This window comes from Balaenoptera physalus, assembly GCF_965194825.1.
Source record: "Balaenoptera physalus genome assembly, chromosome: 10".
Lineage (NCBI taxonomy): Eukaryota > Metazoa > Chordata > Mammalia > Artiodactyla > Balaenopteridae > Balaenoptera > Balaenoptera physalus.
Genome location: NC_138889.1, coordinates 26387539 through 26402390, shown reverse-complemented (window position 1 = coordinate 26402390; position 14852 = coordinate 26387539). Strand labels below are relative to the sequence as shown.

General features: G+C 45.2%; 1 protein-coding gene across 13 annotated transcripts in view; it reads left to right on the top strand.

Annotated features, from left to right (window-relative positions):
- Positions 1-14852, top strand: part of LOC309636357 (centrosomal protein of 78 kDa-like) — a 22000-nt gene extending 7148 nt beyond the window's left edge. For 11 of the 13 annotated variants that reach the window (XR_014249967.1, XR_014249968.1, XR_014249969.1 and 8 more), the window contains one exon: positions 9643-14852. Coding sequence is in view for 4 of the 13 variants with exons in the window: in XM_082409526.1 (XP_082265652.1) it covers positions 9643-9810 (168 nt within the window). In the remaining 9 variants the exon portion in view is untranslated. Of the gene's footprint in view, positions 1-515; positions 8767-9642 lie in introns of those variants that run through there. The other 2 variants (XR_014249974.1, XM_082409524.1) reach the window with 2 other exon arrangements.

Here is a 14852-nt window from a genome sequence, read left to right as displayed (position 1 = left end):
TGGCATGATACTGTTATGATAGGATTTTTTTAAAGCTTCATTTTACTGATAACTTTTATTTTGCTTTTGATCTGTCTCTAAGAGTTGCATATATTCTTTATAGAAAATACAGAGTAACAAGAGAACAATTACCTATAATCTTAATACTCAGACATAATTACTGTTCATTTTGGTGCATACACTGTCAGTCTTTTATTTTTCTATAGATATATTTGTACACTTAGTGATTACAAAAATAGAATTGTAGTATACTTGCTATTTCATATTCCTGCTTTTTTCACTTAATGATGTATCATGTAGTATTCCATCGTATTGATGTCCCATAGTTTAATCAATTCTTTGCAATTAGATTTACACAATTTGCTTTTCCCTGTCAGAAACAATGTGAATACGTTGTATATACGTCTCTGTGTCCACTGGGATTACTTCTGTAGAATAAGGTCCTAGAAGTGGAATGACTAAGTGTGACATATTTTTAAGACTTTTCTTTTTTTTTTTTTTTTTTTATACTGCAGGTTCTTATTAGTCATCAGTTTTATACACATCAGTGTATACATGTCAATCCCAATCGCCCAATTCAGCACACCACCATCCCCATGCCACCATGGTTTTACCCCCTTGGTGTCCATACGTTTGTTCTCTACATCTGTGTCTCAACTTCTGCCCTGCAAACCGGTTCATCTGTACCATTTTTCTAGGTTCCACATACATGCATGAATATACGATATTTGTTTTTCTCTTTCTGACTTACTTCACTCTGTATGACAGTCTCTAGATCCATCCATGTCTCAACAAATGACTCAATTTCATTCCTTTTTATGGCTGAGTAATATTCCATTGTATATATGTACCACAGCTTCTTTATCCATTCATCTGTCGATGGGCATTTAGGTTGCTTCCATGCCCTGGCTCTTGTAAATAGCGCTGCAGTGAACATTGGGGTGCATGTGTCTTTTTGAATTATGGTTTTCTCTGGATATATGCCCAGTAGTGGGATTGCTGGGTCATATGGTAATTCTATTTTTAGTTTTTTAAAGAACCTCCATACTGTTCTCCATAGTGGCTGTATCAATCTACATTCCCACATGACTGTTTTTCTTAAGCAACTTTAATTGTGAGACGTAAAGAGCACTGGAATTAGAGTCAAACGGATCTGGATTCAAGTTCCAGTTCTGCCACTTACCACTCTGTATCAGGGCTCTCCAGAGAAACAGAACCAATAGGAGATAGATATAGATATAAATATAGATATGATTATAGATTAGATAGATAGACGAGAGATAATAGATAGATAGATGATAGATAGATAGATAGATAGATAGATAGATATTGCTTTAAGGAATTGATTCACACAACTTGGGGTTTGCAAGTCCAAGTCCAGGCCGGCAGGCTGCAAATTCATGTAGAAGTGGATGCTGCCATTTTGGGGCAGAATTTTTTCTTCTTCAGGAAACTTCTGGTTTTGCTCAAAGGGCTTTCAACTGATGAGATGAAGGGACTCTCCTTTACTAAAAGCCAACTGAATATAGATATTAACCACATCTACAAAATACCTTCACAGCCACACCTAGATTAGCATTATGTTAACTGGACACTGTGGCCCAGCCAAGTTGACACATAAGACTAACCATCACATCATCTATGTGACCTGTGGCAAGTACTCAGCTTCTTTGGGTGTCAGTTTCCTCATCTGTAAAATACTGTAAAAATTGCTCCCCAAAGAATTTGCCTTAGGACTCTTTTAATGAAAGTAACAGAAATCCATTTAGAACTCAAATAAGAAATTTACTGGCTCATAAATGAAAACTCTGTCTTTGGTCATGGTAAGATTCTAGGTCTCAAATGACATCATTAAGGCTTAGGTTATGTTCCCATTTCGGCCCTGCTTTTCTCTGTTGGCATCATTCCAGAAAAACAAAACAAAACAACCCACAAAACCCAGAATTGTCTCTCAGTGGCTTGATTGGGTAACTTGTCCACACCTGAATAATCATGAGGTCAGGAATGGAATATGCTGACTGGCCAGGCCAGGGTTACATGGCCATCCCCAGAGCCACGGTCCACCCTACCCAATCCATACAGACAGAAAGTGAGGAAGGGTGAATTCCCCCAAAGGAAACCAGGGTGTTGTTATGATAAGAAAGGGAAACAGATGCTGAGCAGGAAAAACAATTCCACTAGAGTTCATCATTTGTCTACCCAGCACTCTACACGTCTTTCCTCCCAAGTAGTAATTTGAAAAATGCTCCCCCTTATACCACTAGACACCAACTCATTCACTTCTTCCCAAAGGAAGATGGTCCAAAGCCATCTACTTCTGGATTTAGCCCCAGGTCAGGGCTCTCTGAGTGATATGTGCGCCCTTTGGTCAGGTCCAGGTGTGAGTCCTCATGGTCCCACAACCTGTAGCTAAATAATAAATGTCATCAACCCTGTGTGCCTCGTGTGTCACAATGATCCGAAAGTCATCGGATAACTGCAACTGAAAATCCTCATTGATGATGTGTGACCCCACTGTGGTCACTGGTCCATACACTATATCCCACCTTGCAGTTCGGGAATGTGACGTCGTCCCTTCCTGGGGAATGGAGTACATTCCTCAACAAGCCCCCAGTCACACCCCCTGGAAAGCTATCCCTTGTCAACTCTGCTCCTTGACCTCATCTGGGAAGGGCATCAGAGGACTTTTCCTTCCTGGGGTCTGTGCACATTAAAAGCTCATTTGCCACTTGTACGGCGGGACAGGGATGGAGGTGGGGCCGGGGAATTTAGAATTGGCCTAGGGCTTCAGCAATCACAAGCCTTTATTTTTTCTGGACTTGAAATTTCTCCAGCAAAGCAACATTCTGGAAACTTCAAAAGGGCTTTTACCCTTTCCCTTCCCTTCCTGAACACTTCAGTGCTGAAGCCATTAGAGGTAGACCCATTGCAGTGGCTCAGAGAAAGGTGTCTGAGCCCCAGCAGTTGTGAGGAAGGCATTCCTGGGAAGAAGCAGCCAGAAGTAGGGAATCAGCCTTCGAATGAAGAACGTATGGGTGAGGTGCGCGGGATGGAGGACAGCCTGGCCTGGGGAATCCGAGCACCAGTGGCACGCAAAGGGCATCCACCCCAGGTCGGGGGGGTGACCTGACACAGTGTGAGAGCAGAAGTCAGATGGAGAAGTAGGGTCGCTGCTGCTTGGGGGAAGTGGCTTGGCCTGGGGTGTCAGAGCCTAAGTGAGGTCAAGGGCATCTGGCAGAGGAATGGGCCAGTGCAGGGTATCAGAGCTTGTGCCGAGTGAAGAGGGTGTGGTGGGGAGCAGCCTGGCCTGGTGTGGGACGTTACATTCCAGGCAGGATGGGGAGGATGTCCACATGGGGAGGTGGCGCTGGAGAAGTGAGAGGAAGGCATCTGTGTGCGTGTGTGTACGTGCGCGTGCACGTGTGTCCACTGAGAAGGCCTGGGAACAACAGCACCCCTTGCCTACAGACCTTGGAACCAGGGTTCCTTGGAGAAATGGCTGCTTCACATTCTCAGGTGGAGAAAGTACAAGATGATCCCGGAACGTTTTTTTCCAGAAAGCAATGAAGTACTCAAAAAATGATGGGATCTTGTAAAAAATGATACAGAAGCTAGCTTGAATGCGCTCCCAGACAAGGGAGCATCAGAATAAATAATGAGAGCAACAATTTGCTGAAAAAAAAAAAAAAAGAAAACCGTTAGTCTACATAGATACAGATAAAGGATAAACCTATAGAAAGTTTGATGGGGCATGGTATATTTACAAATTTTTAAAGTACCTGTCCACATATTAAGCCCTCAATTAATGATATGTACCACAAGAATGAACAGAGGCTTATCAATTACAAAGGGGAGAAGAGGAACTTTGCGGTGGAGAAGCCTGGCAGACACCCTCTTAATCCAGTGATCATAGTGGATACTATCAGATACAGGAGAATGGAAATTGTGTGTCACCTTATAGTGTGCAACGAGAAAACCAATTACCACCTCGGTGATGTTCCTGTCAGAGGGACTGCCTGAATTTAATTGTGAGAAAATTTCAGACAAACCAAAATCAGGAGACATTCTTCAAGAGAAATGGACTGTACCCTTCAAAAATGTAAAGATCGGACTTCCCTGGTGGTGCAGTGGTTAAGAATCCACCTGCCAATGCAGGGGACGTGGGTTCGAGCCCTGGTCCGGGAAGATCCCACATGCCGCAGAGCAATTAAGCCCGTGCGCCACAACTACTGAGCCTGCACTCTAAAGCCCGCAAGCCACAACTACTGAGCCTGCGTGCTGCAACTACTGAAGCCCGTGTGCCTAGAGCCTGTGCTCCGCAACAAGAGAAGCCACCGCAATGAGAAGCCCGCGCACCGCAACAAAGACTAGCCCCCGCTCATCGCAACTAGAGAAAGCCCACGTACAGCAACGAAGTCCCAACGCAGCCATAAATAAATACATAAATTTATATTTAAAAAAAAAGTCAAGATCATGGCAAACAATAAAGATTGAATATTCCGGATTGAAGGGGACTAGGGAAGCAGGAAACTAAATGAGATGTGTGTTTCTGGAGTGAATGGTAGACACACCAAAATTATTATTATTTTTTGCTATAAAGATCATTATTGAAACAACTGGGGAAATTTGAATAAAGACTGCAGATTAAATAGTATTGTATAAACATTCGTTTCTTGATTTCTGTTTTGATTGTGGTAAAGTAAGGGAGGGAAAGTCCTTGATTGTAAGAAATAGTAAAATATGTGCAGATAATGGGGCATGGGTCAGAAACTTATCTTCAAATGGTACAGTAAAAAGAAAGTTCTTTGTAACTTCTATGCAAGTTTGTGATTATGATTGGGAGAATCTGCAGCCATTTTTTTGTGGCCATTTTTTTCAATCAAATAAAATAGCATGGCTGTTTTTTTTTTTCAGTGTACCACAATGTCCAAAATAGAACTCTTATTTCCTTAGATATGCTCCCTCCTATCTCAGAAAATGGCACCAAACATCCACCCTCTTGCTTAAGGCAAAAGCCTAGGAGTCATCCTGATTCCTCTCTTTCTCTCCACCAGCAAGTCCTAGCAAGTCCACCTCCGGAGCAGATGTTAAACCCGTGCACTTTCCATTACTACTACCACCTCTCTAATACAAGGCACCACGTCTGTGGGTCTGTGAAGGAGGTGTTCACAGAGAGGTCAATGGGAGGCTATTACCTTTGTGTATTCTACAGCCAAGTGTCTGGCAATCGGCTTGAGGCTGTGGTTGATCAGAAGGACACCGACGGTCAGCTGGACTTGAGTGCAGGAGAGCAAAGACGTGATGAACTCGCCCAGCCTCTCTGCATTTGTCTGTCCATCCCTGCAGCTGACGGCAAAAAGTCCTCCATAAAGCAATGAGCACTGCATCACTTCTGCCTTCAAATCTCATACAAGTTCTTCTTTTGGCCAACTCTAATTGGAACTATACATAGAAGGGAGTTCTGGGAAACAGTAGCCAAGTGGACAGAAAGCATTTCCATCACGACATTCTCTGACCATCCAATCTAAAGTTCTCACCTGGTCCTAATCTGTCACATCACCACATTATAATTCTCTGGGTGGCATGTATTGCCAGCTGCTGTTGTCTAATTTGTTGATTGTGGAGTTCCCCACTAGAAAATTAGCTCAGGAGAACATGGATCTTATCTGTCCTGGTGCCTACTTGATATCCAGGGCCTAGAACAGAGTAGCACATGGAGTTGAATAAATGTCCCTCACTACCTTGCCTTTGACAATTCCTTATTTTTGGATCTGTTCCAACACCCTACTTCCACATGCTGATTTCTTTTATTAAATAGGAATTAATAGAATTCTTTTGGTTTAGAGTAAAAAGAATGTTTACTTAGACTTAAATAAAGGGGAATATATTGGTTCGTGGAATGGAAAAGTCCAGGACTTTTTCAGGTACGGCTGGATCCAGGGTGCTCCCATGTCACTGAGATTTGCTCTGCTTCTTGTGCTTTGGTTTCCACCTCGGGCAAGCTTTCCCCTCAGGTGGCACCTTTTCTCATGGGTTCAGTGAGAATAGAGTTTCTTGTTGCCAGTAGTTTCAATGAAAGTTCTGAGAGCAGAAGGGGAATCCTCCCTCTGACCCCTGCCCCCATCCCAAAAAAGGTGCCGTTGAGAGAAGGAAGGAAAATGAAAGCCAGCTGGGCAGATACATTTGTTCGCTACAGATTTGTTGTGAGGGTCAAGAGATGATATTTTAAAGTTTATGACATATAGTAAGCCCTCAGTTACGATGGCTACTGCAACAATAATATTGTCATGTAATTATTATTGCTGCGTGAAAGAATGTTGTACACTTCAGGGTACCAAACCAATGTTGGATGTCATTATCTCCTTCGGAGTTCGTGGGTTTAGACAGTTCAGGAGGGAGGAGAGGAGAAGGGCTCCTTTCCCATGCCCCAGGGGAGGTGGGGTTTTCTGTCTGGGCAGTGGGGTTGGAGTGAAGTCTGGTCCTCCTGTGGTTCTCAGGATGGCCACTTGGTGGCAGCCTTAGCCCATACTGCTCCCGTCCCAGCACCGTCCCAGTTTGACTAGCCTGCTCATCTGGGCTTTCCCAGGAACCTCAGGGTCCCCAGCCCTTCTCAGACCTGCTGCTTGAGACTCTCCCTTGTGCTGGAGATGGGGGCCATGTGTACACAGATGCGATGCACACAAAGGATCTCCACAGTTCCTTGGTGTGTCGGGTTTGCAGTGTGAGGGCAGGGAAGCTTTGGGAGTTGGGGGCATCTCCACCAGGAGTTTGCAGGACTGCCAAGAGGCTGGGTGTGTATTTGGTGAATAGCCTGGGTAGGGGACTCCAGTGGACATTTATCATGTTCAGGTTGCCAAGCACTTGTCAAGCATCCTTGCTCTATTGGAGGAAGGTCTAGCCTTCTGAGTCCTAACCACCCCCCCACAAAAGTTGAAGCCTGAGAACTCATCCCCCAGGCTTCTTTGTCGCTACCAACTGGTCCTAGGTGAGACCCAGAATCCTGTGACCAGACTCACGGACGTGAGACCCAGCCTGGAGATGAGAACAGCATGAGGAGAGAAGTTCTGCCATTTTTCTGGCAGAGAGTACAGAGGCGTCAGCTTTCTCTTGGAGGTGGGGGTGGGGGGAGGGCAGATGGTAGCAGCTGAAGGCCAGGTGCCTGACCTGGATGTGGCATTGCTTAGGGGAGAGTGGGTAGTGGCAGATTTCTCATCAGGCCAGCTCTGCAGTTTCGTTACGGGCATTGCTTTTGGAAGCTTGGTCTAAAGCCCTGTTCTCCAGGCCTCCCACAATGGTGTGAGCCATTCAGTCTCCTTTCGTAAAATCATGTTTGGGGTTAATCCACCAGAATCAGCTTTAGTTGCTTGTAGCTAAGAGCCCAGACTAATGTAGGTGCTAACACTGATTTATTACATGCCAACTGCAAGGCCTCTTTTAAATTTCAAATAGTTCTATGAGGTAGGAATTCTCATTTTATAGATATAAGCAAAACATACTCAGAGAGGTTAAGTGCTTTGCCCATGGTCGCACAGCATGGACATACCAGCGCCTCAAGTCCAATGTAAGGTATGTTGGTCTCTGGAGTCCAGATCTTTCCACTGTGCCAGGCTCTTTGCCATCAGGTCAGGGACATTATCGGTACCTCCAGTACCCAGCTCAGTGCCTGACACATAGTGGGTGCTCAATAAATATCCGACCTTAATAAATACTGAACAAATAAGTAAATGAAATGCCACAGTCTTTTTTCTTGGAGTGTGGTCGAGTTTGGAGCGTCTTTGGGGTGGAGACAAGTCCCGGTAAAATGTCAGGTGAAACTTGTCTTGGAAAGTCTCAACCCTCCTGAGAGCCCTGTCTCCTCCTGGCTCCAGCCCCTCTGCTCCATCTGGAACTTAACTGTCTATCCCCAAAGGTGAATTTGAACGATGGCTGTGATCACGTTGACAATTTGTTTCCTCCACATTTAGTGGTGGCAGGAGCGCAGAGTCACTGCTATCAAAGGAATTGAGAATTTGAACAGAATCATCTGTGCATCTGATGCATCAATCTCCTTTCCTCGTGCCTGAGGAGTGGCTGCCCAGCCTCTATTAAGGACCTGACTGTCCATTTCTAGGGCTGCTCTGAGACAGTAGTGTTCCTCTGGTTTGTAAAGCCAGGTTCCCTATAATGCTGGTCTGCTTGAGCCCACAAGAGTATCACATGGGACACCCACTCCACCCCCCTTTCTTTTACTTGTTAGATTTTTTAAAGAATTTAATTAAAAAATTTTAATTCAAGTATAGCTAATTTCCAATGTGGTGTTAGTTTCAAGTGTATAGCAAAGTGATTCAGTTATACACACACACACGTACACACACACACGTATATTCTTTTTCAGGTTCTTTTCCATTACAGTTTATTACAAGATATTGAGTATAGTTCCCTATGCTATACAGTAGGTACTTGTTTACCTATTTTGCATATAATAGTATGTATATGTTAATCCCAAACTCCTAATTTATCTCTCCCCATGGCAGATATCCCCTTTGGTAACCATAAGTTTGTTTTCTATATCTGTGAGCCTATTTCTGTTTTGTAAATAAGTTCATTTATATCACTTTTTTAGATTCCACATATGACAGATATCATATGATATTTGTCTTTCTCTGTCTGACTTACTTCACTCAGTATGATAAGCTCTAGATCCATCCATTTTGTTACAAATGGCATTATTCCATTCTTTTTTATGGCTTAGTAATATTCCATTGTGTGTATGTATGTATATATATATATATATATATATATATATATATATATTATATATATGTGTGTGTATATATATATAATATATATATATATACACCACATCTTCTTTATCCATTCATCTGTTGATGGGCATATAGGTTGCTTCCATGTCCTGGCTATTGTAAATAGTGCTGCAGTGAACATTGGGGTGCATGTATCTTTTCAAATTAGAGTCCTCTGTGGATATATGCCCAGGACCCATTCTCTTTTTTAATTGATAAGCCTTCAGATGTGTGAAGGCAGCCACTTGAAGTCTCCTGTATTCAGTCCCACGCCCTCCCACTTGCTCCCAGGTTTTCTTCCTCAAGTGAAACATATATACCTCCTCCCCACGCTCCTCCTCAGATGTGGATTTGCGTTCCTTCCCCCTCCAGTGGTTCTGCCCTAGACACACCCCACTGGCCTGTGCTTCTTGGATGTGATGCGGGATCTTGTGGTATGAAAGCTGTACCACAAGTGTGGTCTGCCCAGGGCCAGGTGGAGTGTTGGCTCACGTGTTCCTCGCTCTGGGTACCTTATGACTGGGTTCAAATTCTGGCTCTGCTTTTTACTGGCTGTGTGACTTCGGGCAAGTTAGGAAACCTCTCTGTGCCTCAGTTTCTCCATTTGTAAAATGGGTTTATTACAATAATATCTACTTCATAGAATTATTATAAAGACTAACAGAGTAAATATTTAAGTTAATTAGAACAGCGGCTGACATAGTATTCGAGAAGTGTGAAGCAAAAATAAATACAACAGTCAGTGTCAATATCACAAGTATTATTGAATGTCTACATTGCATCACCTCTCATGCTGACTTTATAGCCAATTAAAAATCCATTGTCTTTTTTTCCTTTTTCTTTCTTTTTCAAAAAACAGGCTCTGCTGCTAAGCCCCATCCTGTCAGCACATGCTTCAGTAGTTGGATTTAAGGGAGTGTACAGGAGTTCACATCTGTTCCTCGGACACGACATCATCTTGGTTGCTCCTTGTCTCAAGCGGCTGGCTCGTTGGGACGCTAGCTCTTCCTTCCAGCGTGTGTGGTGAAGTGTGCTGAGCCGTGGGCAGTGTCTTGCTGACTCCAGACCCCCGACTGTGTCTGCAGCCCTTCCTGTCTGTCCCTGCACTACCGCAGAGCCTCCTGAAGAAGCCTTTCCCTGCCCTTAGCTGGACGGGCTGGGCCCTCAGGCCAGGCGCCTGATGTTGAAGCGAGGTGGTCCCCAGACACCCGCCTTCCAGCCTTCCTCCACCTGCGGTCTCAGGGCCAGCTACAATGGAATCCCGCCACCCCAGACCTGCAGCCTCAGGATCTGGGATCCAGGAATGTGCAGTTTATACAGTGTCTCAGGAGACCCAGAAGGCTGGCCGAGGGGATGATGGAGGAGCTCGACCAAATGTGGCTGCGGACGAGTGCCGCCACTGACCTCCCAGCCTGGGCGGGGTGGGGCGGATGTGGCTGCCCGTGGGAGACCCTCTTCTTGTCTCTAAGGACCCACTTTCTTTCCTCCTTCAGCATTAGGACACGGAGTATGGCAGGACTTGTGGGCTGGATCCCTGGGCTCCAAAGTGTGGATCCCTGAGAAGTTTCACCCTCTCTCAGCCCGAGAGCTCGTCAGAGCTTCTTCCTCATGTTCACTGTCGCGTTTCCAGCAGGCTGCTGATGGCCATCATGACAAGAAGCACTCTAGACAGACAGACCCTGTGGGTTTCCTTGTTCTGGGCTGGGCTTGACAGCCATGCGCCTGGGCTCACCTGCTCAGGAAGAGGCAACTGCACGGTGCTGTCCCCGGCAGGCCAACACACCGACACCTGGACCTGGGGACCGGGAGGCCTCCACAGACCACACCAGCCTGTTCTCCTGCCTTCTGTTTGCTCTTCCCAGCCTCCCAGCCCGGAGATTTTCCCCTTAGAGAAAATTCCACAGAAGGAGGTTCCCTGGGCTAGCTTGGTCAGTTCTGCCCATCAGATAACCATGGGTTTGAGTAACAGGATGGGGTCGACCCAGCTGCAATGTTCTTGCCTTTCATGATCCCCTAACCCGAGTCTTCCCAGCCTGCTTCCATCGTGGAGGGGCTGCTCACTGGCTGGACTTTGTTACCAGCCTGGAGGAAGGTGATCAGGGACTGGGACAGGCAGAGCAGACCCTTTCCAGCCACACATGAGCCCTGTGACCAGACACTTCCCTGGTCCCTAGGGTGGACTTCTTCAAGACTGAGTGGCATTGCTGTGTGATTCAAGTTCAAAGGCATCTTCCCTGGCCAGGTACAGACCCTGTTTGCACTTATACACACACACACATACACAGATACACTCACATAAACACACACACACACACACACACACATACACATGAACATGGGCAGGTAACAATGGCTGGTGTCCATATAGTTATGTTCACTTCATTCATGCATTCATTCACTCCATGATTCATGAAGCCGGCAAATACCAACCTTCTACTTCGTGGCAGGTGCTTTATGAGGCACCAAGATAAAGTAGTGAATAAGATAGACACAGAACCTTGCCTGGAGAAGTTTAGAATCAGAGGGAAAGAGAAGCATTAAATTAGACATTAAAAAAAGTGTGGGGTTATGTTAGCTGTGGACACCAGCTAAAGCACGAGAATAGAACCCTGAGGACCTTCTTCAGGGTCAGGTGCAACCCCCTGGGTTGTGAGATCTTGGGGGCATCTGAAAGATCCTGTGTGAGGGGCTGGGTGACAGCAGCTGCTTACAACAGTGAAGAAGCATTTCAATATTTTAACAACCTGATACAACTGTACTTGCGAGTGCCAGCTGTATACTGGCCCTGGAGAGAACATCGAACAGGGGAGTATGCAACCTGGATCAGGTGTCAGGAGATATTTAAGCCGAGACCTGAGGATGAAGTAAGAAAAAAGGATTAGTGGGCATTGTGGGTGCTGGAGAGGATTCCAGAGAAAGTAAGAAATGCTTGGACATGCCAGGACCCGTAAGTGAGAAAGAGCCTGGCATAATTAAGGAAATACAATTTTTTCCACTAACTCTGGCACATGGAGTATGAAGGGAAAATCACTGTGATGGGCTTGGAGATTAACACGATTAGGGGTCATGTCAGCAACACTGAGAGGGCTGAGGGCTTAGTTTGTTGGAGATTACATTTCTACCACCCCATGGCATGGCAGATTGAAGGAGAAATTAAGTTCAACGTTAGAAAAAAAATTTCATTTCATATTCATTCGAGAGTTTGACCCACCACGCAACCCTGCCAGCCGAGAAAGGCTCTGGGTGCATGGAACACATGCTCCTTCATGTTTTTAGGTCTCTGCTTAATGCCAGATCCTTGGAGAGGTCTTTGCTGATTCCTCCTTATCAAACAGCCATTCCTCCTTCGGGACCTGCTAGCATCCTTTCCTCACTGCATATTTCTCACCGCACTCAGCCTGGACTCATGATATATGTTTATTTAGGTGTAAGCTCCATGAGAGGGGGGTCATTGTTTCCCCAGCATCTAGAACAGTCATGGCCTTGGGGCAGTGCTCAATGATGTTTGTTGAATGGATCTTGAATGGATGAAGAAAGACCCCATGAAAGGCGGAGAGAAGGGCCAGCACCCAGGGATGGAGATAGCCTTTAGGAAGGGGAAATGCTGCTTCCTTATAAGGGAGCCAAGAGGTGGTGGGGGGGAGGGGAAGGGGACAGAGGGGTTGTAGGTTTTGTGTGGGTGCTTGAGGTTGTTCCTTCCTGCCAACTGTACTTTTCCTTTAGAAGAAGGAAGCAAGACCATAAGCTGAGATGGAAGGCATGGCTGAGGGAAGGGTTGGTTTGGGGAAAGTGAAGACGTGTGTAGCCTATGAACGAGTTGTTGAGAAATATCCGTAAGATTGTCAAGCAGTGCTAGTGTCAGAGTCTAGTTGAGAGGGACTTATGTATTGGTACTATTGTGACTGATTACCTGGTTTCTCTCCAAAGGTGGCCAGCTGTCCAGGGGTGAGCAAATAGCCGGCAGCCAGATGATTTTCCAGGGCTGAAGTTTTACAAGAGAGACGCAAAGTGAGAACATTGAGGCAAAGGAGTGTTGGATTTTTGGGAATGAGTGGTTGACGTGCTGGACCAGGGAATGGAAGCTGGATACGGAGGGAGGGGGAGGGAGAATGTAGCAAGTAGGGAAAAATCTGGGAGTCAGTGAGTAGCAGACTCAACAAGGACAAAGCGCTGGTTTATTGGGAGTAGCTGAGTGAGAGAGCTGGATGGCCACGGCAGTGTTGGAGGGCAGGGAATATGCGTCTGAATGTCTGATTCAGGCTGGATGGCTGAGGTGATGATCAGGTCTGGGGTTTGGTCAAGGGATTAGGTTGTTCAAGGTCTCTGGAGACGAGGAGTTCAAGCTGTGTGTTGGAAGGGTTGTCTGCATAAAGCACTGAAGTCATCTAGGGTGATGGAGGAGCTTCAGGAGAGCGGAAGATCATGAGCAAAAATCAAGGCTTTGACAGATGAGAGGCATAGTCAGGAGACTGCACATGGCAGGGACAGCCTGGAATCAGATGCAATCAGATGGTCTTTCATCTTGTCAGTGCAAGCTTGTTCCTCCCCCGACCCCCTGAGTAAATGCCATTGTTCTAAGTGCCGGATAAAGAGTCATTCAGTTTCTTCCCTGACATAGAGCTGCCTGTGAATTTTCTTTTCTGGGTTCCGTGCTTTGTTCTCTCCTCTTCTTCATCTATATTCATTCCTGGGTGACCTCACCAAGTGCCAGGGTTTTAAACCCAAGCTCTGTGCGGCCAGCTCCTACCTGTGTCTCCAGACTCTCGAGCTTCAGTCTATTCAAAATCTTCGCTAGGATGTTCACATGGATCTCAGACTTAAAGTGTCCAGAACCAGAGTCTGCATCCCCAAACTCTGCTTCTTCTTTACTCCTTTTAGAGAGTAAATGGCAATTCCATCTTTTCAATTGTTTTGGCCCCCAAATCTGGAAGTCATCCTTGACGCCACTCTCAAACCCACATCCAATCTATTATCTATTTTTGACGGTTTGATGTTCAGCAGAGCCAGAATCTGGCCACTGTCTGCTTCCACTGGATCCAGCTTGCTCCACACACTCCATCTTGTCTCATCTACTTTATTGCCTCCTAACTGGTACCCTTACTTACTCTCTTGCCCTGCTCTGGTCTATTCTCTACCCAGCAGCTGGAGTGACAATTTTAAAACTTAAAAGTCATGTCAGTCTTCTGCTAAAAATTTTCCTTTGGCTTTCCATCTTAGTTGAAGAAAAAGCCAAAATTCTAACCATAGTCTACAGACCCTATGTGATCTAGCTGTGGATACCACTGACTTATCTCCTACCTCTTCAGCCTCTGTCCTACACCATCCCTTGCTCTCTGCTCTGGCCACACTGCCCTCCTTGCTCTTTATCAAACACACCAGGCAAGTCCTTACCTCAGGACCTTTGCACTTGCTGTTCTCGCTGCCTGCGATATCTTCATTCAGATACTTGCATAATTCAGTAGCTCACTTCTTTCAGGTCACTGCCCAATGTCATCATTTCAGAGAAGACTACTCTGACCTCCCCCCTCACCTGGACTTATTGTTGTCCATAGGACTGACCACTCCCTGATTTAGCCACGATAGGCTAAATAACGTTATGGTAACAAATCCCAAGGTGAAGTGGCTTATAACATAAAGGGTTATCCAGTGGTATGCTGAAGCCAGCTTGTACAGGATCAGAAGAGCCAATTGTTAAATTTTCAGGAAATTTGTCAGTGTTAAGCACGGTCATTATTAAAAGTTAAATTACATAACCTTCCAATTAACAAACATTAAAAATGAGGGCAGTACGTACTCAAAACACATCAGATCTCCATTGTTTTACAACATTTTACTATTATTATTAATGTATATGAAGTTTATTATTATTACCCCATATTATTATGACCTCTGTGCTTGAGGTTATCTATGTCTTTTTTATTTGTATTGTGGAAATACTAATATATAATATGTGCTACTGTGCATTTCTACCTAACTCCTCATGCAGTGATGACATGTAGAAATCAGCCATATTGGGAATATTTACATACCCCTGAAATCAGTAAAGCTACAAATCAGGGTTTGATCGTT